This window comes from Podarcis muralis, chromosome 15, assembly GCF_964188315.1.
Source record: "Podarcis muralis chromosome 15, rPodMur119.hap1.1, whole genome shotgun sequence".
NCBI lineage: Eukaryota > Metazoa > Chordata > Lepidosauria > Squamata > Lacertidae > Podarcis > Podarcis muralis.
The window spans coordinates 32,085,938-32,112,824 of record NC_135669.1 but is presented as its reverse complement, the minus strand read 5'-3'; the positions used below and the strand labels follow the sequence as shown (position 1 = coordinate 32,112,824).

At 48.6% G+C, this 26,887-nt stretch overlaps 1 protein-coding gene across 2 annotated transcripts in view; it reads right to left on the bottom strand.

Annotated features, from left to right (window-relative positions):
* Window positions 1-26,887, bottom strand: part of SRRM3 (serine/arginine repetitive matrix 3) — a 110,912-nt gene that overhangs the window by 28,401 nt on the left and 55,624 nt on the right. The window contains exons 5-11 of one of the 2 annotated variants that reach the window (XM_077919257.1): window positions 14,715-14,816; window positions 9,899-10,033; window positions 8,801-8,881; window positions 4,174-4,203; window positions 3,361-3,429; window positions 2,048-2,083; window positions 625-693 (exon numbers count right to left, since the gene is read on the bottom strand). In XM_077919257.1, the coding sequence (XP_077775383.1) occupies window positions 625-693; window positions 2,048-2,083; window positions 3,361-3,429; window positions 4,174-4,203; window positions 8,801-8,881; window positions 9,899-10,033; window positions 14,715-14,816 (522 nt within the window). The remainder of the gene's footprint in view (window positions 1-624; window positions 694-2,047; window positions 2,084-3,360; window positions 3,430-4,173; window positions 4,204-8,800; window positions 8,882-9,898; window positions 10,034-14,714; window positions 14,817-26,887) is intronic. The other variant, XM_077919258.1, reaches the window with a different exon arrangement.

Here is a 26,887-nt window from a genome sequence, read left to right as displayed (position 1 = left end):
GACCCTGATTGACAGCCAGGACTTTGGCACAAGGACCAGCTGGTGCAAGCTACGGAGGGGCAGAATTTGGATCCAGGCCTGGATGCCGAGCCTAACCATGGGTCTGGGTTCAGGAGTCTGACGGGACCTTGAGTCACCAGTTCTGAAAGCATCACACTGGCTGCTGGTGAGCTACTGGGCCAAATTCAAGGTGTTAGTCCTAGAATCACAGAGTTGTAAGGGACCACCAATGGTCATCTAGTCCAACCCTCTGCAATTCAGGAATCACAACGAAAGAATCCCTGACAGGTGGTCATCCAGCCTCTGTTGGAAACAGAGCAAGTGAGTGTCCACCACCTTCCAAAGGAGGCTGTTCTGCTGTCAAACAGCTCTTACCATTGGAAAGCTCTTCCTAATGTTTAGTCAGAATTTCCTTTCTTGTAATCTGAATCCATCGGTTTGGGTCCTGCCCTCTGGAGCAGCAGGAAACAAGCTTGCTTCATCTTCCATGAGTTATTTCAAGATGGTTAATTCCCATTTTATTTGCTTCTGGGGGGAAATTTCACTTGCAAGTAACATGGGAATAAGCATTCAGCTTGTGCTATTTTCTTCTGCGGATGGGGTGCAATCCATTCTGATCCTCACCTTTTTCTGTCTTTGTTCTTCTCTTTCCTTTTGCTCTTGAGACTTCTGGACCTATGAGACAGCAGAAAACTGAACGCACATGAAAAGGGAGAGGGAGGGAGAGAGAGAGAGAGAGAGAGAGAGAGAGAGAGAGAGAGAGAGAGAGAGGAGGAGGAGGAGGAGGAGGAGGGAAACCAGACATGGGCACAGGAAGCACCAGCCTCAGTAGCTAGTTTTTCCTTCTAGAATATTTCATGGAACAGCTTGCCCAGGTGCCAAAGTGCCAAACCTGTGGCCTGCTTATCATTCGCTCCATGGGGAGTTGACTCTTAGGGGGAGGGTCTGGAATCAGAGGGGCAGGCTATTTTCTGACAGTCTGGAGAACGTTTTGCAAGTCATGACATCTCACCTCACCATGACCCATTGCTTTATCTGCACCTTCAAATCACCTTCCTGTGCTGAAATGAACAGGGAAGCTGTTGCAGACGAGGAGAGCTCTGTGTGCCTGCACTGAAAGCTCTTGCTGTTCCATTGTTATCACTAAGTGATTATAATGTTGGTACATTTTATGCCTTATTATATAAATTCTGGCCACCACACCCTCCCCAGCTTGTAGAGAACAGCTCTAGAGACCATACTTCACATAAGAACATTAAGATGAGCCCTGCAGGATCAGACCGAGAGCTCACCTAACTAATTTTTGCCATGGCCGGCTCTATCATTAGACAAAGTGAGGTAGCCACCTCCAATGGCAGATTCTGGGTGACATGTTTCACAGAGCTGGCAACCGTTGCCTCTGGGAATCCCACAAGCAGGGCAGGAGTGCAGTTACTTTCTCTTGCTGTTGTTCTGGTATTCAGAGGTATGTTTTCTATGACTAGTAGTCACTGATAGCCTTTCCTTCCATAAATCTGTTTGACTCCACTTTTAAATGCCTTTGAAGTTGGTAACCATCATGACATCTTTCCATGGCAGATTCCACAGGCAACCCCTGCACCCATCTGGATGTCCAAGGCTGGACTTCCTTGGTGGTGGCCCCATCATTATGGAACAAACTCCTCCAGGAGTTCCTGGCAGGTGAAATCTTGGTGACACCCTTCCGGGCAAGTCAAGTGACTTTCCTTGTTCCCTGCAAGCCTTTGAACCCAGATCCTTTGGCCTTTTCGTGCCTGGCTATGGTGGCCTTTATGGAGCTACTTTCATGGCCCTGCACCAATTTGGTTTCTTCTGTGCTTGGCCAGAAGAGACCTTGAGCCCGACAAGGGGGCAAATGGTGAATTTGTTCTAGAAAGAGGATCAAATGTGGTCTTTGGCCACTAGAGGGCAGTGTATAGTTTGCCTTGCTGGTCAGGTGGGGGAGGAGGTGAGGAATGTGGATGTGGGATTAGGGGAAACAAGGTGTGCGGTGGGGGGGTGGTTTGGAATCTACACCATTAACCCTCACCTGTGCCTCCTCTTCTTACGAGAGCCAGACGCAGACCTGATGGGCAACCGGCAAGAACAGGAACAAAGAGAGGAAAGGAGAGACACTGGTTGAGATGGTCCAGGAGAAAGGGGGGGGGGGAGCGCATAGCCAAATATCTCTTTCCTTGCATAAGAGCCACACCAAAGACACAGCACCCAGATTACCCTATTCCTGAATTTTCAATTGCTGTACCCAGCCCTGAGACCTGCTGATGAAGGGTGAGCAATAAATTTAATAATAACAAATAAATTGCCCATTCCAGACCATCTCAGTCCAGAATGTGGGTGGGGTGGGGTTGTGAAGAACAGAAAGATTGACCATGGCCTTTACTGACGGAACCTGCAGCAACTTATCTCTATGTAACACAGCCATGTTGCCCTGTCGATGTCACTGGACTCCAATTCACAGCATCCTGCCAGAGCTGATGGGAGTTGGAGGTTGCGACAATCTATAGCCTCTGTTAGTTCTGGTCCATTCAGCCCAGTTCTAACCTGTTGTGACTGGCAGTGGCACACCTCAATTTCATGAAAAGAAAGGTCTCTTCCAATCCAGGGGCCTCCATTTAACTGGAAATGCTGGGGGGGGGGGTCAGACCTGGGACATTTTGCTTAAAAAAAGTATGTACTCTCCTATCAACAGGAGATTGTCTAGTGGAAGAGACAGATAAGAACAAAGGAAGCTGTGTTAGACTATTGAACCACTTAGCTCAGTGGTGTCTATACCGACCAGAAGCGGCTTCCTAGGGCCCAAGCCAGGGATGTCGGGGATCGAATATAATAAAAATGGAAGGGTGTTGTCATGCTGCAGTTTGCTTGGCTGTCAACAGGTGGCGCTGCTGACTGGTGACTACAGCATGCTGACTAGTGGTGGATGGGCAGCCCAGACAAGCCATAGAGGGACAGACAGGACAGGCTGCACCAGTCCCTCAGCTTCTCTGCCTCCTCTACCTACCAGCCTGAGGGCAATTGCCTCCAGGGTCCAGATCCCTGGGCCAGCTGGCAGTGCTACTGGCCAGCTTTGGAACTGGCTGCTTGCCCAGAAGTAGCCACACAAGTTTCCAATATCCTGTCACAGTCCAGCGTGACCAGAAAATGGAAGCCAGGATAGTGAAGCATTTGCAATGAAAAGAGATGCTGCCAGGATTTTCAGTGCCTTCCCCCATCCCTCCCCAGAGATGACACTGGAGATTGAACCGGGGCACCTTCTGCATGAAAAGCAGATGTTCTGCCAGTGAGCTATGGACCTTCCTATTGATAGGGGGAAATGAAAAGGGGGAGCCCTGAGTCCTTTACCTGTCTCTCCGATGTTTTTTCCCTGTCTTCTTCTTCTTCTCCTTCCGGACCGGGGAAGAGCTATCCCCGCTGAAAAGCAAAAAAAGGACTACGTCAGTTTGTCAGGAGGAAATGGAGCTGAATAAGCATGTGGGAATGTCATAAGAGAAGCCTGCTGGATCAAGCCAATGGCCCATCTAATCCAGCTTCCTGTTTTCACAGAGGCCAACTAGATCATGGGTAGGCAAACTAAGGCCTGGGGGCCGCATCCGGCCCTATCACCTTCTCAGTCCGGCCCGCGGATGGTCCAGGAATCAGCGTGTTTTTACATGAGTAGAATGTGTCCTTTTATTTAAAATGCATCTCTGGGTTATTTGTGGGGCACAGGAATTTGTTCATTTTTATTTATTTCAAAATATAGTCCAGCCCCCCACAAGGTCTGAGAGACAGTGGACTGGCCCCCTTCTGAAAAAGTTTGCTGACCCCTGAACTAGATGCTTTATATGGGAAATCTGCAAGCAGGACCTGACCACAAGAGCCCTCTACCCTCCTGTGGTTTCTAGCAACTGGGAAGCAGAAGCTGGGCTGCCTTCAACTGTAGAGGCAGAGCCCTCCCCTCCACAAATTTCTCCAATTCTCTTTTGAAGCCATCCAAGGGTTAAAGGCATCCAGACAAATTAGCCCCCTTGCTTTATGGGACTGCTTTTTGGGTGGCTGGGGAAACCGTATGGGGAAAGCCATAAAAAACCAGACACCTTGGATGGGTTTCTATAAATATATGGGAAATTATAGGTAATAGATCATGTGGATGATGCGAATTCTGTTGGCACTCACCTGCGTTCAGATCCAGGTTTCCTTTTTTTGCTGAGATTGCAAGACAGGAAACAGACAAAGGAGAGGTTAAGGAGTGTCTCTCTGAAAAGAGCGGAGGGTTTGTAGAACAGGGTAGACTTTTGAAATCACGACCGGGCCGGACAAGTGTCTAACCTGGCATATTTTTAAAACCAGTAAGTAAATTACACAGGCCACATCTATCAGGACTGTGTGTGTTTTTGAGCCCCTGCGCAAACACAGAAAGGGTTCAATTTGACACCCAAAGAATCTCAGCTTTCTTGAGCAAGTTGCTAGTCCCTGTGGAGGTGAAAGCAGGCATCATAACTTGTGGGGTTCAGAAGCATTGCCAGGGATTTGGGGTTGGAGAACTCTTGTTCCATCTGTCAAATTTGTAAAAAAAAACACCCACTTTTTTTTCCTCCAAGGAGCTCAGGGTTTTCCAGTTTTATCCACACTACAACCCTGTGAGGTAGGTCAGACCAAGAGAGAACAACATTCCTCAGGCTTATACAATTTTGCAAGGGGGTGGGGCGTGTTTTACAAACCTTTTTATGTTTCATGTGTCTGTTGCTTTAATTTAGCCCTACTTAGGTGGCATTATGGGTAAGACCCACCCCAGCAGGGAGTGAGGGCCATGCTAGGTAGTAACCCCCCCCCCATTTCACATGTTCCAATTTCAGTATTTAAGGAATGCCATCTGCTGCGGTCATCACCCCCACTTTTTTAACTTGTTAAATTTCACCACCTGTTATGGGGAGGTAGTAAGAAAGGGGGGGGGACTGACTCTATTGAGTTCACATTTAAAGACAAACTTTAACTTAATCCACACTTCCAGAAACAATATGCAAACGAAATACAGACACCCTTCAAAATCCACACTTCTCCCAATTTTGCAATGCACTTCTCCAACCAAGTAATGTGTGCCAAAATGTATTCACTTGGGTAATGTGTGTATAAAACGCATATATTGCAATTTTCACACCACCATATAATCTTGCTTTGTTCCCTTAAGCCAGGGGTCTGCAACCTTTAAGACAAAAAGAGCCACTTGGACCCGTTTCCGAAGAAAAAAACAACTGGGAGCCGCAAAACCATTGCGACATTTAAAACAAATATATCTCCGGAGCCGCAATCTGACAGCGGGAAGGTGACGTCGGGACGGTGCATGACTAACGCACGCACCGCCCCCATGCGACGTCACAGCCAGTACAGCGCCCGCCACAGTGGGGAGTGTCGGGGCGCACAATGCACCTCCTCCCCTCGCTAGTATCCGCCCCGGAGCCGCGGCAAAGGTGTGAAAGAGCCACATGCGGCTCCAGAGCCGCGGGTTGCAGACCCCTGCCTTAAGACCACGCTTTTGCTATGAGGACATCCTCCCAATCATTCTTAAAGAAATTCATAACATTTCATTTATGCAGCCAACAATTTAATGATTTCAATTTGATGCCCCCCTTCCTTGCCCCACTTGTTGAGACATTTCTGGGGAGGGGTTGGCATATGCTATTTTTATTTGCTTAATGGGGGTATAATAATAGAATCACAGAACTGTAGAGCTGGAAGGTCTAGTTCAACCCCCTAAAATGCAGGTATACTTTTGCCCAATGTGGGGTTCAAACCCATGACCCTGAGATTAAGAGTCTCATGCTCTACCGACTGAGCTATCCTGGGTAAAAGGTAAAGGGACCCCTGACCATTAGGTCCAGTCGTGGCCGACTCTGGGGTTGCGGCGCTCATCTCGCTTTATTGGCCGAGGAAGCCGGCGTACAGCTTGTGGGTCATGTGGCCAGAATGACTAAGCCGCTTCTGGCGAACCAGAGCAGCCCACGGAAACGCCGTTTACCTTCCTGCCGGAGCGGTATCTATTTATCTCCTTGCACTTTGATGTGCTTTTGAACTGCTAGGTTGGCAGGAGCAGGGACCGAGCAATGGGAGCTCACCCCGTCGTGGGGATTCAAACCGCCAACCTTCTGATCGGCAAGTCCTAGGCTCTGTGGTTTAACCCACAGCGCCACCAGCGTAATCCTGGGTCGTATGTTGCTATTATTAATACCAGGAGTTCCTGGAGGATATATGTGATCAGGATCCATCTGAAGCTGGTTTCAGGCGTGGTTTGGGGACTAAATTAGCCATAGTCACCCTAATGGATGACCTCTATAGAGCATGGGATGAGGGCAGTAGGACTCTGTTTTTCTTTCTTTCTTTTCTTTCTCAGCAGCTTCGGATACCATTGGCCATGGTGCCCTCCCCACCCTTTGGCTGAAAGCAGAGGTAAGAGGAAGACCTGTGGCCCTCCAGGACCCGTGGCTCGACTACAATTCCCATCATCCCTGACCACTGACGGAGGCAGATGGGAGGGGAACCAAATGTGCCTGAAGGAGGGCCGCCACATCCCCATCCCTGCATCAAATAAGCAGCCGCTGCTGAATTGCTAACGTTTTCTATCGTACTGCGTTATAATTATAGTGATTGTCTGTAAATTATCGACGCGCGGAACCACTTGGGAGCACAATGTATTTGCAGGAAATGCAGCGTGCGAGGAAACTGACGCTGACTTTGTAATGTATTGTTACAAAGTACTGTTCTTACAGCATGGTCATCTCAAGAGGGGCTTGTTCTTCACAGCACTGAAATGTAAGGCATCTCCCAGACCCTCCAAGTGTCCCTGTTTTCCAGAGACAGTCCCAGATTTACAGAAGCTGTCCTGGTTTCTGATTTGATCTCAGAATGTCCCACTTTTCCTTAGGATGTCCCTATTTTTTCTGGAGAAATGTTGCAGGGTATAGAGTTATGTGACCCCCCCCCACCCATAGCTGTCAATGTTTTCCTTTTTTAAGGGAAATTCCCTTATTCTGAATAGGATTCCTCGCAAGAAAAGGGAAAATTTGACAGCCATGCCCCCGCCCCAAGGCAAGGAGATACAACCTTTAGAAGGCATCTGAAGGCAGCCCTGTAGAGGGAAGTTTTTAAATGTTTTATTATGTTTTTATATATGCTGGAAGCTGCCTGGAGTGGCTGTGGCAACCCAGTCAGATGGGCAAGGTACAACTAATAATATCATCATCATCATCATCATCATCATTATTGTACCTCGGGTTAAGAACTTAATTCGTTCTGGAGGTCTGTTCTTAACCTGAAACTGTTCTTAACCTGAAGCACCACTTTAGCTAATAGGGCCTCCCGCTGCCGCAGCGCCACCACTGCGCCATTTCTGTTCTCATCCTGAAGCAAAGTTCTTAACCCAAGTTAATATTTCTGGGTTAGCGGAGTCTGTAACTTGAAGCGTCTGTAACCTGAAGCGTCTGTAACCTGAGGTACCACTGTATTATTATTATTAAATAGGGCATCCCTATTCTCGTTGGAGAAATGCTGGAGGCTGTGATCTCCCCCAGCCTGCCATTAGCAAGCCTGCCAAAATGGTTTTCTTTCTCTTTAGCTATCCCAAGCCTCATGCCAAAGGCCCCCAAATCCCCCTGTGACATCACTTCCTGTGCCCAGTTACCCAGGCAACCTTCCAAATCTCCTGTCCCCTGGGTTAAGGCTTCAAAGGATTTTTTATTTTTGATTGAGCCCCCATAGGGTGGTATGAACCCTCTCAGCCCTATGGAGAATTTATACATATACCTATACATTATGCCTATACATCATCATCTGGTTCAAGGGAGGAGACAGCGCCGCTCTCGCCTGGTCCGCCCCCCCCCCCCGCTACTTTCCTCATTAGTTTCATTTCCCCCTGGCCTGGTTTAAGAAAGCCACACTCATTAAAATGTTAGCTGAGCTCTGAGGAGGAAATCATTAGCGGAGGGATCTGAAATCAGGATGGTTGGGGGGGGGAGAGAACTGGAGGCGAAGAACGGCTGAGACCTCCGCCCTCCGCTTTCTGCACTTAGTACATCCAGGAATGGATGCGTTTCACAGTCAGGCGTGGAATACTGGCACATTGAAGCCTCGAGAAGTGTCTCTGTGCCGGGGGAAGCAGAGCCGGTCTCTGTGTTAGGCAGAAGAAACTGGCAACGCCAACCACAGGGAAAGTGTGCTGAGCCCAGAGTCCAGCGGGTTATGTTGCAGGCAGGAATGGAGGCTGCCTCTGTGACTGCACAAAGGCCTGGGGAAAATCCAAAACATGGAATCAAAAGAGTTGGAAGGGCCCCTGAGGGTCATCTAGTCCAACTCCCTGCAACGCAGGAAATATGTGGGGATCGAACCTGCAACCTTGTCATTATCAACACCACGCTCTAACCAACTGAAATAGCATTCCTGGTGCGATACGATAGGCCTCCCCACTATCTGCACTTAACAGAAACAGATGACGCCATATTGGTTCCGGCAGGATAAAATGGTCTTTACCACTTGTTTGGGTTTCAGCCCTGTTTCAAATGTGTCTGTTGTCTTTGTGTTTTTAACTGTTTGGGGTTATTTATTTATTTTTCCAGATTGCGGTCTAGAAGGCTATGAATAAATTTGTTGCAGTAAACAGCAGTGACATCTGGAGAGCCAAAGGTTCCCACATCCTTGTATAGGACTTGCTCAAAGCCCGGCATTCTGGCTGGATTGAAGAGTCCCTGGCCCGGGTCGTATCCACTTGCTTGCCCTTCCAACCCAACATCAGCGCCACTGGGGGGTGACTCACCGGCTCCGGCGATGACCTGATTTCTTTTTCTTTTTCTTCTTGGGCGGGGGAGAGGTGGAGCTGCTCGATCGTCTCTTCAGCCTGTAGAGGAGGAGGAGGAAGAGGAGTTTAGGATAGGCACTTGCTGGTTTACAGGGGTCCCCAACACAATACACTCCATAAGCTAATAAGACTCCAACTCCCATCAGCCCCCAGGTGACATTGCTAAGAGCCTGGGATGGTGGGAGTTGTAGTCCATCCACCTCTGAAGGACACAACGTTGATGAACCCTGCTGTAAGCCAATTCAGTGGTTCTCAAACATTTTTGGGGCACAGTCCCACTGGTTCCATAAATTCACCCTCAGTTTTCCCTACCCTATTAAAAACATCATTCAGAATAGCAGTTTGCCGCCCAGTGGCTGGGGCATCCCAGTCAGATGGGCGGCATATTAACAACAACAACAGTACAGTAGCATTTATTTAAAATCCACTCAAAACCTTCTGTCTGGTTAATTCAACAAAACTGATTCAGTGGCACCAGACGTTGCATGAAAAATATTTTCACTGACAAAGACGCAAGGGCGATGGACATTTATAGCATGAGCTATTTATGTATAACTCCTTACCAGGCACGAACAAACCTTCGCTTACCGCAGACCTATGGTAGCTAATTTATAAGAAAAATCAATGGCTATCTCCCATAACTGGCTATCTTGTGACAAGAACCGTAAATACAAACCAACGTGGCAAATTAAATAGCTTTGTAAGTGATCAAGAGCAGTAAAACTTTAAATGCGAAGCGAGGAAGGTGTTTCGCTCTAGGCACTAAACTGGTCAATGGCAAATAAGCGATCAATGGGTTTGGGGCAGCCCACCTACAGCCCACTACAACCCTCTCACTTCTTAGCATCCACCCGCTGCCACCCCCTGGTCTCTGTGTCCTCCTGCCTCCCGCTTGCCTCTTAGAACCCCCCCCAAGTAATGCCACATCAGCTAGGGGGCAGTACTGCCCAAGGGTTTGTTTCTCACCATCAGAGCATGAAGAAGTCCCCACGCCTTTTCACAGAGACCCTTCTTGTAACCGTGGGAAATGACCTGTGTTCTCCACGGGAGACTCACCTGTATTCGCGGTGACTGCTGTCGTCTTGGTAGCAGTCGGTCGTGCAGTCGCACTGCAAAGGGCATCCCTTCCCGTACTCCGGGTACTGCATCATGTACTCTTCGCCATCCACCATGTGATGGTTCTCGATCACTCTGCACCAAAGACAAAAGGAGGAGGGGGACGTTGCAGAAGTGTTGTGTAAGGATCCGGGCTCTGCAAGGATTCGGGCCTGGAATAGGCCTGAGCAGTGGCGTAGCAAGGTCTGGTGGTACCCAGTGAGGAAAATTTCTTGTCACCCCCCCCCCCCCAAACATTAAAATCTAGTTGGACTCCCAAGAGACTGCAATCTACTCACAGTATAAAAAGACTGGCTGTGTTCTGCCCATTGTTATTGCCAGAGGTTGCTGAGCTTTTTTTAGGGAAGGATTGGCCAAAGCTGTTGAGCTTTTTGGGGGGGTTGCAGGATTTGGGTCCTCAGTTGATAGAGCTTCTGCTTCTCTCCTTTCTCCACCCTTCACTTGTTTACTCTCCTGCCTCCTTGGTGCTGACCTTTAAAGCCCTAAACAGCCTCGGTCCAGTATACCTGAAGGAGCGTCTCCACCCCCATCGTTCAGCCCGGACACTGAGGTCCAGCGCCGAGGGCCTTCTGGCAGTTCCCTCCCTGCAAGAAGCCAAGTTACAGGGAACCAGGCAGAGGGCCTTCTCGGTAGTGGCACCCGCCCTGTGGAACGCCCTCCCACCAGATGTCAAAGAGAAAAACAACTATCAGACTTTTAGAAGACATCTGAAGGCAGCCCTGTTTAGGGAAGCTTTTAATGTTTAATAGGTTATTGTATTTTAATATTCTGTTGGAAGCTGCCCAGAGTGGCTGGGGAAACCCAGCCAGATGGGCGGGGTATAAATAATAAATTATTATTATTATCCCCATCCTCTCCCTGCCTGCCTGCCTGCATGCCTCCTCCAGCAGCCCGGGAGCGCGGGGCTGACAAAATGAAGTGCCGAAAAGCAGCACAACAACCCCCCTTCCCCCGATGGCTTGGGGCAGGCGAGAGTCGCGGGTGGCCCATGGGAACGAATGTCACCCCCCCCCCCAGTGATGACAGCCAGGGCGGACCACCCCCACTGCCCCCACCTTGCTCCTGCCCTGGGCCTGAGCCGGGTTATGTCTTAAGGACACCTCTCTTGATGGGCTCAACCACACTTCCACTTGCCCTGGTCTAGAAAGCATGGGTCCGAGCAGTTTTCCCTTTGTCCCGCTCCCTTCCCAGGAAAAAACCTCTCTTTAGCTTTAAATCAGAACAAACAGCCATCTGTGGGAAATTGCTGTTTTCTCCGACTGAGCGCTAAAGAGCAGTTTTCCCCAGGGGGGAAAAACAGCGGGACAAGGGGGAATAATACAAGAATATAAAAAGAAAGAGTCAGTCTGAAAGTGGGAGAAAAGGTGAAAGAGTGAAGGAAGTATGGAATGTTTCAGGTTTTTGACCTGCGATGTTGTTTTCCTGCCCCCCCCCCACCCGCAAAGCCAATTTATTGTGGTTTCTTATTAACCAGGTTGTGAAAACTTTATCATCCTTATAAAATTTGTATGTAAGCAGATCACCCTATTGATTAGCTCAGAGAAGAGCCTGGCTGATGGGGGTGCAATTGCCTTGTCTTAATAAACAGAGTCTTGAACAGACCTTTCCCCCAATCACAGTGTGAGGGCTTGATTTCTATTTCACAATGTGCAAATCCACACTCTCTCAAACCTTTTCTTATGCAAGGAACTCAGAGGAATATAGGAACCAGCAAGCACGATGGCATCACTTCCCCTTGCGGCTTATGAGTTTGGAGTGTGGGAGAACAACACAAAGCCAACGCAGAGTGAGGGCAATGCATTTTGTCCCCCCTCACTCTGAATGGGTGTACATTTACCCTGCTGCCATTTATAAAGGGTCTCCCCCCTTTGAGCCCCAACATGTGCTATTCACAGCCCTCTAATTTGCACTCCAGTTACCACAGGCAAAAGCCACGAATAGGCTTTTCCGTGACAGCCATGCTTCTTTCCCTGCTTCTCCAGCCCACTGATGTCTCTGTTGTATTTTCTGAGCCAAAACATCCTGGGGTTCATTTCCCTTAAAGCAGCCAATTATTCACTCGGTTTGTAATTGGGTTAAGCTCCCTTAGCGACAGAGATTAATGCTTCCTGGGCTGTGTCTGCAGGCTGCTGTGGCCTCCCCTTATAATTCCCCCCTTTCAGCTTTTTCCCTGGGGATGCCAGGCAAAAGAGGAGTGAGTCAGTTTCTCAAAACCATTTGCCAGCCTTGATATTTATAAGCGCTTACGATTTTGCAAAGGCAGACACACAAAGGCAGAGGGCATGAGACTCCCATGTTTTTCCACGATGCGGTTTTGCTGGGGCTGCTGCAAACCGATCGATTATTGAGTGAGTTCCCTAACCCAATCCAGAAATAATGTGGAAAGATGAACATAAGAAGGGCCTGCTGGATCAGGCCAATGGCCCATCTAGTCCAAGCATCCTCTTCTGACAATGGCCAACCAGATGGCTTCAGGGAACATTACTGCCTCCAGCTGTGGAGACAGAGCAGAGCCATCATGGCTAGTAGATACTAATAGCTGTCTCCTCCATGAATTTATCCAATTATATTTTAATGTCATGTATATATATGTTCATGGATTTGTCAGGCAAACACATATATAAATGTATGGGCCACATGTCTGAGGCAGCACAGGAGGGCAGTCCTGGAGCCATTTTGGTTCCCAAGCTGACCAAATGTTTTCTCTGCAAGGTCAAAGGAAAATGGAAAAGCCTCCCCATTGTCTTTTCATTCACAAAACCTATCTTAAGGGTATATCTGTGTATGAACAGGGTGAGCCTGTGACCTGGTTCAGGAACTAAGTATTTGTCACTACAAAAGACTGGCCAGGCTCCCCAATCAAGTAAGCATTAACAGGTAATCTGCCAGACAGGAGATAAACGACACACTTAGATTTCTGTTGTAGACCACCCTTTCTGTGTTGTAGGTATGATGTGTCTGGGGGGTGGTCTTGAGCTACACCCCTTCTGTGATGTATGTATAATGTTCCTGGGGGTGGTCTTGCACTCCAAAGCGGGCAATTTAAAATGTCTATATAAGGGCGGGCACACCTGGGTTCTGGATCCTCCTCCTCCTTTCCTGCATGTGAAGGGGGCACCCAGTTGCAACAGATCAATAAAGATCAGGCTTACCAGCTGCTTTACTTCTCCATATTCTCTGGTTGGCCTCTGTTCTTTTCTCCAACCAATGGAGAACCTGCAAAGGACTCTATAAGGGCTCGTGTCCCCCATAAGGGAATAAGGGCAGATTTCCGTTTATTACAGAGACCATCACTGCCTCCTGGGGAAGGGAGTTCCATAGTTCAACTACGTGCTAAGAGGAGGGCATGCTTGGCAAATCCACACCGTGATCAACTCCCACCCGGAAACCAATGTCCCCACTGTGGAAGGACGTGTGGATCCAGAATTGGCCTCCACAGTCACTTACAGACTCATTGTTAAAACCGTGTTTATGGAAGACAATCTTACTCGGCTACGAGTGATTGCCAAAGAAGAGGAAGAAGTTGTCTTCAGACAACCATTCAACATTCAGCTTCATGAGAAATAGTGTTTTCAGAGAGCGAGAAAAACATTTCCTCTATCCACTTTATCCATGCCATGCATCATTTTGTAATACTAATATTTATTTAAATGCCACCCGTCTGACTGGGTTGCCCGGTTTTTGGGCACCACACAAGAACTCACCCCAAATGCACGTTTTTGGGGCGAGAGTAAGGTGTAGGGCACATGACTCTCCCAGCAGCACAACCCGGAAACTACATATCCCGGTTTTGCATTGGAAAAAGTTGGAAGGTATTATTAAAGTGATACGAAACCCTGGACCGCACAAGCTGCTCTACCTTTTCCCAAGTTCCCCGTGCTCCCCAGTTCCCCACCCAAACGAGGCCTCCCTGTGCAATGAATCAGCAAGCTCTATTCCTGTCCTCCTCAGTGACCTGGTTTCTTCTACGCCCTCCCCCAGTGCTGGCTAATGGATTATAATATGCACTTTGCCGGCACGCCAGCTAAGTCACTATCAATCCTGGGAAAGCTCAGAAGCGTTGCTGATGGAGAGGGCCTCTCAAGTGGGGGCAGGGAGGCCAAGCCGTGGTCCGTGAGGGCAATCAGTCCATCAGGAAGGGAACCAACCAGCTTGGCTGCACCTTGCTGTGTTCGAGGGCAGGGGGAAAGCAGTCTGCAAGGAAAGTGAAAATGAGCCGCTGGGTTGCCTGACCTGGAAGCTTTCAAACCCAACTTTCTAGTTTTCTACATGCAAGGAGTTCTTTTGTGGGGGTTTGAATCCTTTGCCCTGACACGTTAGTTTTCTAGATGCAAGGAGTTCAGGGGAAACTAGGCTCTGTTGGCTCAGGCACACTGGAAACCAGGAGGGAGATATTAAAAGAGGCAGAGTTTGCAATGAGGATCCCAGCGCCTATACAGATATATAGAAGAGAAGAAGAAGAGTTTGGATTTGATATCACTACCCGAAGGAGTCTCAAAGCGGCTAACATTCTCCTTTCCCTTCCTCCCCCACAACAAACACTCTGTGAGGTGAGTGGGGCTGAGAGACTTCAGAGAAGTGTGCCTGGCCTAAGGTCACCCAGCAGCTGCATGTGGAGGAGCAGTGAAGCGAACCCAGTTCACCAGATTACGAGTCTACCACTCTTAACCTCTACACCACACTGGCTCTATATATCAACAGGTGTGTTCACATTGGCCAGGCAAGCAATTGGTACCAGCAATCCCTTCCTACTCACATTTGCCGCCCATGTTGGTCCTCGCGGGTGAGAACACCCTCCTTTTCCATCAGCATTTGCCGGAAGGTCCCCACTTTCTGACGGATCTCCTCTTCGGAATACCTGCCGTAGCAGACAAAGCAAAGAACGTGGGGGACAGAGTTAGTCAGGAATACTCGTGGTTTCATCCTCCCACCATTGCCCATTGTTCAGTTGTGATTCCTGCCTGGTAGCAGGGTGGACTAGATGATGCTTAGGGTCCCTTCCAACTCTAAGGTTCTATGATTCGATGACTTTATTTTTAAAAAATTCATGCACTTACATCCCTTCAATTTTCTCCAAGGAGCTCAAGGAGGCGTACAGAGTTCTCCCCATCTACATTTAATCTCAACAACAACCCGGTCTGAGAGAGACAGCGACTGGCCTGCCAAGGTCACCCAGTGAGCTTTACGGTCAAGTGAGAATTTGATTTTGGCTTTTTTGTGGCATCATCATCCTCACATCATTGCATTTCTTACCTGCCCTTCACTTCAGCGTCCCAGGACAGATCAGAACATTATAAAAATAGAGTCATGTAAGGTAGCTAAAGCTTTCTGGGAAATGATCTATAATGAGTTGGGGAAAATGCTAAAGATAACTTTTAAAAAACAACCCAGAAGCTTTTCTTTTAGATAGAATTGGTGAAGAGGTACCCAAAGAACGGGGGGGACGGGGACTATTTATGTACTCTGCTATGGCTGCCCTAATGATTTACGGCCAGAGATGGAAAGAAGAAACATCTCCAATGAAGGAAGATTGGCAACTAAAATTTATGCGCTGAAATGGCAAAACTTACCTAGAGAACAAGAAACCAAGAAGAGAGACTTTTTAATACAGAATGGGGGAAATGTACGGACTATTTGAAGATGTAAACAACTTAGAACATTAGCAGGATTCACATAAAAACATGCAGTAAGAATAACTTAAAGGGGATACAAAAGGAAAATTAGTAAATAAGTTTGAATTCGATATGCATTGGTAAAAGATATAAAATAAGTAACCACAGAAAGGTGGGGAGGGGGTCGAGGAGGATTTGGCATTGTAGATGGATTGTGTAAATATTATTTTCTTTACGTTAAAATACAAAATGCAAAATGAGAAAATGATTTTTTTTAAAAATATAAAAATAGAACATTAAACTCAATTTAAAAAAATTACCATCCAAAAAAATGGGGTGGGTCCTAAAATCTCTCTCTCTCAGGTGGCCAAAGCCTGGGTAACCTTCAGCTTAGGGTGAAAGCCATGCAATGAATGTGCCAGACACACGGTAGTCGGGAGAGATTTCCACAACTGAGGGGCCGCCACAGAGAAGGCCCTTGTCCAGCTGCCACCCCCAAACTTCTGAGGGCAGTGGAGCTACCAAGAGGGCACCTAAAAGTGTCTGTAGGGAAGGAGAAGGTATTTCAGATATTTGGGGGCCTTTCGGGGCTTTAGACACTAATGTGAGGTCCTTGAATTGGGCTTGGAAACAAACTGGCAACTGTCCTTCTGCTGATGGACAAAGATTCTTTTATTCTGACACACCTTTGGGAACTGGTTGTTGTTGTTTTTTAAAAAAGGAAAGGAATTTTATAATGCTCTGCTGTTTTTATCATCTGTATTTCAAGAGATTTGGGTTTTGTGTGTGTTTTTAACACTATTTGAATTTAATTACGATTCGGTGATTAGCTTTTGTATTTTATCTGTGTTGAAAGCCAGTCAGAGGGGGGAATCAATATAATGATGATGATAACTGTTTATAAACGGGCGTTTGCTGAGCTCTGGCTACTGCATTTTGGACCAAGTCGCCTTCCAGGGCAGCCCCACAGAGAACGCGTCACAGACAAATCTTTTGGAAAGATCAAGCGTGCTGCAGAAGCCCAGCCGGTCTCAGACATCTTTCATCTCCTTAGGTAGATACACGCTTAGGCTCTCATGCAATTAAAAAAACCCAAAACAACCCAGGCATTTCAGTGGGGGTGGGGTGGGGAGGCAAATTTGATCAGGCACCTAGCATCCAGGGAGGGTTTTGTACTCATTCGCACGGTGCATAGTTAAACTACGGAACTCTCTCCCACTGGAGGCAGCGATGACCACCAACTTGGATGGCTTTACAGGAGGACCGGACAAAGTCATGGAACAGAAGGCTATTGATGGCGACTAGCCGTGACAGAAAGGGACGCGGGTGGCGCTGTGGGTTAAAATCAGAAGGTCGGCGGTTAGAATCCCCGCGACGGGGTGAGCTCCCGTCACTCAGTCCCTGCTCCTGCCAACCTAGCAGTTCGAAAGCACATCAAAGTGCAAGTAGATAAATAGGTGCCGCTCTGGCGGGAAGGTAAACGGCGTTTCCGTGCGCTGCTCTGGTTCGCCAGAAGCGGCTTAGTCATTCTGGTCACATGACCCGGAAGCTGTATGCCGGCTCCCTCGGCCAAGAAAGCGAGATGAGTGCTGCAACCCCAGAGTTGATCACGACTGGATCTAATGGTCAGGGGTCCCTTTACCTTTACCTAGCCATGACAGCTCTGCTCTGCCTTTGCGGTTGGAGGCAGCAATGCTTCTGAATAACACTTGCTGGAAACTACAGGAGGATGGAGGGTTCGTGTGCTCTGAGAAGAGGATGCTGGAGTGAGTGGGCCATTGGCCTGAGACAGAAAGAGAGAGGAGGAGGAGGAGGAGGAGGGGGAAATATAGCCAGGGCAAACAGGTTTCCCTGCCCAGGTGCTGCTTTTTATCTCTGACGTTTGGCCTCTGTGCGAAAAGGGCCCCTTTGTTTTTCCTTCCCAATTGACTTAAGAGGCCCGGCCGAGTATTTATTGGGTGATTCAGCCTGGCTTCCACAGCTTTCATGGCCCATTAACTCTGAGTTACGGGCCAGCCAAAGGAGCTGGACGCTGCTCTCTGCTCGCAACCAGAGGCCCCCTCTCTCCGGCTGCCAGGCCTCAAGAGTCAGTGGGTCGATAGCTCAATGATTTATAGCATCGGGAGAAACATCCTGGAGAGGCGGGGAGAAGAGGAGATGGGGGGGGCGCTTCCCTTTGTTTCCTTTGTGCTCTCGGAGCAGCGAAAGCGCCCAGCAGCTCGGCAGGAGCTTTGTCAACCCCCTCAAAAAGAAACAGGATGCTGGCCATGCCCGTTGCTGCACTGAGCAGCCTTGCATAAGCCCAGCACCACAATCCTTTCTATACGCAGGCCAGGCTCTCTATCAGGGGAGGAGGAACGGGAGGTCAATAAAACAGCCACTGCTTTGCATGCAGAAGGTCCGAGGTTCAGTTGCCAGGTATTATTCTCATTACCATTCTCAGCATTATCATTCCTTGCCTCGTGCCTCCTTCCCTGAGCCCGGGAAGCTTCTGTCCAGCTTAGGGAGGGAGGCAAGATGCTCTGGCAGGTGTCTGAGAGCCCTCCCTTGTGTGTTAAGTACCGGCACCTTTTACCCCCAGAAAAAAAGCCCTGATTTTATTATTATTTATAGGTATTTAGGTAAGGCAGGGGAAAGCTTCTGCCAGTCAGTGTAGACAATACAGAGCCAGATGGACCAGTGGTGTGTCTCAGGGCTCACCCACACTTACTATGCCCTGTGCTTTCTAGGCAGAGCTCGAGTTTTGTTTTGTTCCGGTGCTTTCCCCGGAAAAATCCACGTTTTACTGCTGAATTGAAGCAAATGGAAATATGTAGAAAACTCAATTGCCATTGAGGTTTTCCCAGGGAAAGTGCTGGGACAGAAAACAAACAAAACCCAATGGAAATCCTAGTTTTGCACCTAGAAACATGACATGGAAGGAGGAGCAGGTGAGCCCTCAGCATAAGGCAGTTTACTGTGTTCCATCTTCACACCCCGATGGGGTGAAATCAGCACAGCTGAGGACATTGAAATCCCAAGTCCTCACATATCAGATAGACTGCTCCTGCTCGGAAGCTCTTGTGCAGCTATCAGTTCCGCCAGAGATGTTGTGGTGTGCGTGCCAAAGGGGTTCCAGAGAGGGAACTTCTAGGGACGTCTAGGTAAAGGTAAAGGGACCCCTGACCATTAGGTCCAGTCGACTCTGGAGTTGTGGCGCTCATCTCGCTTTATTGGCCAAGGGAGCCGGCGTACAGCTTCCGGGTCATGCGACCAGCATGACTAAGCCACTTCTGGCGAACCAGAGCAGCGCATGGAAACGCCATTTACTTTCCCGCCGGAGCGGTACCTATTTATCTACTTGTACTTTGACGTGCTTTCGAACTGCTAGGTTGGCAGGAGCAGGGACCGAGCAATGGGAGCTCACCCCGTCGCAGGGATTCGAACCGCCGACCTTCTGATCGGCAAGCCCTAGGCTCTGTGGTTTAGACCACAGCGCCACCTGCGTCTAGGGATGTCTACTCCCCAGTAATCCCCACTGAGTAATTTGGAGCTTGCTCCCAGGGATGTGTTGGTATAGAGGATGGCAGATGCAATAGATTCCTGTTATTTCGTTCAAGAGCAGGGCTGGTGTATCCCTACTGAAGCCGGACCGCTGTTATCTTTATTTCTCTTTCACTTCCCGTCAGTGAATGCACTTTCCTGTTTTAGGCTGTAGACACAGGGCCCACGAGAAGCTGCAATAACAGGGTCACCCACCCACTTGCGCCCACCCACAAGTAAATGTGCCTTTGGGTAATGCTTAGAGCCTGATCCTACGTGATGCTGAGCATTCCTTCTCATTTCTCGCCCCTTGGCAGCACCCTGGGGTTCCCCCCATGCAGGCAGAAGCTTGGGTAATGAGGCCATCAATAATTCTCCTTCATCTGCCTTCAAGGGATGCAAAGCATCCCGTTGGGAAGATATTGTGGTGACTCAGCTATGCTCAGTAGGGTATCTGGGCATGTCAGGCTGGGAGGTGAGCAGAGCCGGAGCCAGAAAGGTGGTGTTAGTACGGAAGTGCAATTTTTGCACACCTCTGAAATTTCGCGACGTTTCAGAATCCACACCTTTGCCTTCTAGAATGTGTCCAGGGGAAAAACCGGTTGCTCCCGAGAGCTCAGATGTGGTAGCTCATGTGTGGATTCACTTAACAGGCTCAGCTCCAAATCTAAAAGCCCCCTAGTTTGCTGCCCAAAATGAATGTTGCTGGGTATTTTTGATGATGCAAATGCAGATGCATTTGTTGAAAGAATTGGCTTTATATATAATCTTGGCAGCTTAATTAGTAATTGCAACTCAGTGGAAAACAGCCCCAAACCTTACACTGCATGCTTGGTTCCACTCACTCTGTAATATACCTGCAATGGAGAAAATTATGCCTCATTTCACCCTTGACACTGGCTTTTGACACCTGAAGTATATAATTTTAGGACCCACCTTGTTTTTATGATTGCCAATTATTTTGAACTGTTTTAAATGCTGTGTTTTAATGTGTAACACACCCTGGGACCTCAATGTGAAGGGAGGGTTAATCATCATCATCATCATCACCTGACATGTTGACAAAGGACTGGAAGCTCCAGACATTTTTTTATATCCTTTGTGATATACAGTGGTGCCTCGCAAGACGAAATTAATTCGTTCCGCAAGTTTTTTCTTCTTGCGAGTTTTTCGTCTTGCGAAGCATGGTTTCCCATAGGAATGCATTGAAAATCAATTAATGCGTTCCTAGGGAAACCGCTTGCCAGGCTGGCGGTGCGGAGAAGGGCTTTTCTCCCCACCGCAAGCCTTCAGGACAGGTACGGGAACAGAGGGGAAGGCGCGCAGCGCTTTCCCTCTGTTCCCGGGGCTTGCGTGGGAGGAGGGTTTTTCTTCCCCACCGCCAACATTCAGAACAGCATTCTGAATGTTGGCGGTGGGAAGGAAAACCCTCCTCCCACCCCAAGTCTTCAGGAAAGCCATCCGAAGCCAGGCGGTGGGAGAAGGTGTCCCCGCCCCACAGCCCGGCTTCGGAGCTTCGTTCCAATGCCGGGCGGCGGGAGAAGGCGTTCCCGCCCCGCCGCCCGGCATTGGAGCTTCGTTCCGATGCCGGGCGGCGGGAGAAGGGGTCCCCGCCCCGCCGCCCGGCTTCAGAGCTTCGTTCCGAAGCCGGGCGGCGGGAGGAGGTCCGAGGACAGTGGGGAAGACGCGCTGCGCTTCCCCGCTGTCCCGGAGATTTCCCTATGGGCTTTCGTCTTGCAAAGCAAGCCCATAGGGAAATTCGTTTTGCGAAGCGCCTCCAAAACGGAAAACCCTTTCGTCTAGCGGGTTTTCCGTCTTGCGAGGCGTTCGTCTTGCGGGGCACCACTGTATACAGAAAAGGCACCCTTTTCAAGACAACCTTCATCACACGCCTGGCAAATCTGGAACTACACTTGACAATCAAATGAGACAAATATTCATTCTTTATGTGAAGATAACTTTTATTCCTGCTTTTCACGTTCATTGACTTGGACTTTGTCACTTAACCCGTATGTAATTGTACTTTATGTGCCCATTTTAGGGTTTGCTTTTTCGTCTTTTAATTTTCTCTCTGTTTTATATGCAGGTAGGTAGTTGTGTTGGTCTGCCGTAGTCAAAACAAAACAAAAAAAATCCTTCCAGTAGCACCTTAGAGACCAACTAAGTTTGTTATTGGTATGAGCTTTCTTGTGCATGCACACTTCTTCAGATACGCTGAAACAGAAGTCACCAGACCCTTACATATAGTGAGAGGGTGGGGAGGGATATTACTCAGAAGGGTGGTGGGAATGGGTGATTGGCTGATAGGTGTGGTAAACCTGTTGATGACTTCTAACGACTGCAATTGGTCTTACAGGGAAAAGCAAGGGGTGAGATGGCTAAAAACAGCTTTATTGTGTATAATGAAATAAGAATCCAATGTCTCTATTCAGACCAGACCTTATATGCAGTATGTTATCAAAGGATATAAAAGATCTTTACAAAGAGGAGGAAGAAGGAGGAAGTAAGCTACCTAGTTCAAATATTGATCCAGCTGAGTGACCTCATATCCCCAAATGAACAGACCCAGGGCCTCAGATCATCATTAGAGGCTTTTTCTCTGTGTGCCTCTTCCAAAGGAAGCGGGCAGTCAGGGCCTTTTCTAGTGGTGACCCCTCGGCCACAGAATGCTTCTCTCCTAGAAGGCTTGCTTGGTGCCAATATTGCCTGCTTTTAGGCACCAGGCAAAGACATCCTCATTCTCCTATGCTTTTGGATTTTCACTTGCAGTATCGGGAAATTGATTTAACGTCTGATGTTTTACAATTTTCATATGTAAGGTCCTCTTTACGCATGCTCAGAGGCACCCATCTCTTCATTTGTCTCCGGTGCAGGCCTGGCCTCTTTCTGTTCACAGGAGTGATACTCTGGCTTTGCAGCTGAAGACAATAATGCTTTGAATACCAATTGCTGGGAATCGCAGGTGGGAAGAGCGCCATTGCACTCAAGTCCTGCCTGTGGGTTTCCCACGGGCATCTGGCTGGCCACTGGGAGAACAGAATGCTAGACTAGATGAGCCCCCTTTGGCCTGACCCAGCCTTCATACCTTCTGCCTTGGACCCACCCAAAGGATGCCCCACTTTTCCTCCTGCTTGTTGGAGCGGAGGAACAAACTGATCTGAAAAGGGGCAGCTTCCATTCATTCTCCTCTCAGGCAAAAGCCCTCTGTGGGCTCAGCTTGGCATCCGAGGGCTCTTGAATATTTCATGGTCTCCAGACGTGCTCTGCCGTTCAATAATTGAGCAGTTCACCTTGAGTGTCGGCGCTCAGGTAGTGCGGAAGAGACAGCCAGCTCCTTCCCCCGACACACAAACACGGCTACCTATTTTGCCTTGTTTGCTGTTACATTGGGTAGTTTCCCCACCCCCAACTCTTTCTCGGGAGGAGCACTGCATCACTGCATCACTGCAACGCACAAAGCCCAGCTCTTCATTTCTGCGTAAATTTCCAACGTGCGATGCAAAGCATCAGAGGAAGCCGCTTCGGACCATTGCAGCCTACCCAACTCAGGATTGTACCGACAGGTATGATATGATAGGGACGCAGGTGGCGCTGTGGGTTAAACCACAGAGCCTAGGACTTGCTGATCAGAAGGTCGGCGGTTCGAATCCCCGCGACGCGGTGAGCTCCTGCTGCTCGGTCCCTGCTCCTGCCAACCTAGCAGTTCGAAAGCATGTCAAAGTGCAAGTAGATAAATAGGTAGTGCTCCGGCGGGAAGGTAAACGGTGTTTCCGTGCGCTGCTCTGGTTGTCAGAAGCGGCTTAGTCCTGCTGGCCACATGACCTGGAAGCTGTACGCCGGCTCCCTTGGCCAATAAAGCGAGATGAGCGCCGCAACCCCAGAGTTGGCCACGACTGGACCTCATTTTCAGGGGTCCCTTTACCTTTACCTTATGATATGATAACCATCTTCAAATATCTAAAGGGCTGTCACAAGGAAGATGGAGCAAGCTTGTTTTCTGGAGCATAGGACTGAAACCACTGGCTTGAAGTTACAAGAAAGGAGGTTTTGAGTAAACATCAAGAAGTGCTTTCTGACAGCTGATTGACAGTGGAATGCATTCCCTTGTGAGCTGGTGGGCTCTTCTTCCTTTAAAGCAGAGGTTGGATGGCCATCTGTCATGGAGGCTTTAGCTGAGATTCCTGCATTGCAGGGGGTTGAACTAGATGACCCCTGGGTCCCTTCCAACTCTACAATTCCATGATTCTATTATTCTGTTTTATGGTTTCAGGTAGGAGAAATCCCCAGTCCTACCTGGAGATGCCAGGGACTGAATCGAAGACCTTCTGTCTGCAAAGCAGATGTTACAGCCCTTCCTTAATGTAAACACCTGGAGCACAGGAACATAAGACATTGCCTTATACAGAGTCAGGCCATGGACCCATCTCACTCAGTATTGTCCACACGGACTGGCAGCGCCTCTCTAGGGTTTCAGTCAGGGGGCATTCCCAGCCCTACCTAACAATAACAATAACAATTTATTATTTATTATTTATACCCCGCCCATCTGGCTGGGTTTCCCCAGCCACTCTGCGTGGCTTCCAACAAAGTATTAAAATACAGTGGTCTGTTAAACATTAAAAGCTTCCCTAAACAGGGCTGCCTTCAGATGTCTTCTAATAGTCTGGTAGTTGTTGTTCTCTTTGACATCTGGTGGGAGGGCGTTCCACAGGGCGGGTGGATGCGGAGGAATGAGAAGAGCCAAAGGCCGCCAATTCCAGCACTGACCCACAAAATACCTATGGGAAGCCTGCAGGTGGAATATGAGCATAACAACTCTCTCTTGCACATGATCCCCAGCATCCTGCCTCTGATGATGGAGGGAGGACACAGCCATCCTGGCTTATAGCCACTGATAGCCTTCCCTATCAACTTGCCCAAGCCTCTTCCAGAAGCCACCCAAGCTGGTTTCTGCTGCATCCAAAGGGATGGAAGGATCCAGGGAAATCAGCCGGGTAGCGTTCCCCCTTACCTATCTCCCGGCACACATCGCCCACGGGGATGGCAAAGGCGGTTTGTGTTCCAAAACCAGCCTGGAACGGATTCAGATCTGGGGTTCACGTGTTACCTGAGCACAGAGTTGCATCATTTCCCCTGTCTCCAAAAGCACACACTCTCTGAGCCACAACAGAGGTTGGAATCAATCTCGGGGGGGGGGGGGGAGGATGAAGTGTGTGTCATCTTGCACATCTGGTCAGATCTTGCGCTGATGTTTTCAAACAGACTCTCCTGTGTTTCTGCTATTGGTTTGCACAGGGAATTGGAAGTCCTAGATCCCACCAGCAAAGCTAGCAGTATAGCATATATGCTGATAGGGATTTGTAAGATCACAAGAAGCTCCCTGCCAGATGCAGGGCTGGACTAAAGCTTTTTGAGGCAAAGGAGAAGATGCCCCCTCCCAACTCAATTCCTGTGTACAGGAGCTGACTGGACTAGCAGGTGGATATTATTTCAACACTGGTAGGATATAGGTGGACCAACAGGTTGATTTCAATTTCTCCCTTTTCACTTCAGTTTGCTAACTTTCCAGATCAGGTTTTTATTTATTTTTTCTTTTAAAAAAAGTCCTCATCAGCCTTTAAGATTAATTTCTGCTAATACACACATACCTGCTTTTATTTTGCCTAATATGGTTTTTTTTTCATTTCCCCCTAATATAACAATGATAATTTGTTGTATTTATTATTGCTACGTAAAATGTCTCAAAGAGGATTACAGTTATAAAAGCATACAAAGCGCTAAATTTAAAATACATAAAAACAAACAAACAACATTTTCAACTAAAAGTGCTCATCCTGCAACAATATTTAGATGGACCAACCCTTCCCTGTCCTCTCCCTGGAGCCTCACTTCTTGCAGTGAGGGAACCGCCAAAAGGCCCTCAGAGCTGGACCTCAGTGTCTGGGATGAATGATGGGGGTGGAGATGCTCCTTCAGGTATATGGGCCCTTCCCTGTTCAACCCCCTCCCCAGCACCTGAAATTCTCAGATAGACTGCCATTAAATATGGCAGCTCCATTTAGTTCTCATGGTTAGCAGCTGTCGACAGTTCTAGCCTCAATGCATTTGTCTGCTCTCATCTGGGCTGGCAATTACGGTGACAAAGTGGCAGGGAGAGAGACGCGTTTGCCATGGCACACGGCTTGAATGAGTAAAGGCTTTTTGTGCTGGTCCACCAGCTTCCTGGCACCCGCCCCCCTTTCCCATCTCTCTGAAGTCCCACGACATGAAAACAGTCTGTGGCTTCAAGATGCTTCAGGACGGTTGTCAGATGAAAGGGAGCCGGCAAGGCGAGTGGCAGAGAGAGAAAGCAGGAACCAACAGACTCGTTAAATCATTGCCTTTTGAAATATACATCAAAATTCAACAGCGGAAAGTAAAATTCAAAGGAAGGCAGATACAAAGGAACAGACGCACTGTCAGTCCCTGAGCAGCGGAGAGTCTGGGGGTATCAAGAAGGCCTGGGCTTTTAGAAGCTGGTGCGGTGCGCAATGTGAGTTATGAGCCCGGAAGACCTGCATTCGAATCTTACCACAACAACAGATGCGCTAGATTACCCTAATCAAGGCACGGAAGCAAGATGGAAAGCTGGATACACAGAAACCTGCTTGCTCTGTGCTGGATCCAAAGCTGTGACTAATGGAGAAGCAGGAAGGTTGGGGAGTTAATACTGTGAGCCCCTCCATTCAGTGCTCAGGTTGTATATCTGTATAAATAAAACCATGCATCCTAAAGACACCACAGTCTCCGCTGACCTTCGTTCCGAGGAAACTGAACCTGGGCAGATGCCTGAAACCTCTGGAGTCTCTCGCCACTCAGAGATTGGGGTGGCATGTGACACTCGCAGCGCCACTGATTGTGGGGGTCAAGCAATGTGTGTGGCGCTGGGAACTACCGTTTCAGAATTTGCCGTGTTGCCACAGGTAACCAAATCAATCTTTCTGCGTATATTTTTGAAACAACAGTCCTTCCAGCTGCTGCAGTTTTAAGGGGGGACACTGAATGGAGGGGGAGGGCTATAAAAGCCAACCCCAAAATTTTGTATAACAATTTTGTGGTGTGTCCGCCGGGAGGGTCCCTAGGCCCCACCAAGAGCCACAAAGGAAGTAATTCCTTTCTTTGTTTCCGATTCAGGGTTGCTTCCTTCCCGCCCTCAAAAAAACCAAAATCCTCCCTCTGCAAAATAAACAAACAGCTAATGAGAAGCAAGGGGGCCATCTGCCGCCTCCAGCATGGCCCAATCCCTCTGACGCCCAGCCCGCCGCCAAGACCATGCCATGAATAATGCTCCACTGCAAATATTTGTCTTCTCCAGCAGGCTCTCCCATCCAAAGGCAGGCTGCTTGTTTTTCATTTTCACAGAGCTCTCAGTGGGTGGGGGAGGGGGAGGTGTGTTTCTTATGGGGCTCTGTCTGGGGCTGGATTAATCATTGTGGGAAGGGAGGGATGGTGCAGGATTAGGATCGTTTAGAGCTTCCTTTTGTGCCAAGGAGGCCCCTGCCATGGTACGTCCTTCAAGCTGTCCAGAGCTATTGGGTGTGTGGGACAATCGTCCCAGGTATTTGGGGGGTGTCCATGAAAGAGCAGGGCAAAAATTCTTCAAATAAATACATAAGATGCACACAGAAAATAAAATACGTGTTTTAGGAAACCTCCCAACTGGCCCTTCTAGTCTAGCATCCTCTTCTCACAGTGCTAACAGGGTAGTGGCTTTTCCACTAAACACGAGGACACAGTTTTATGGCAAGGAGTTGGG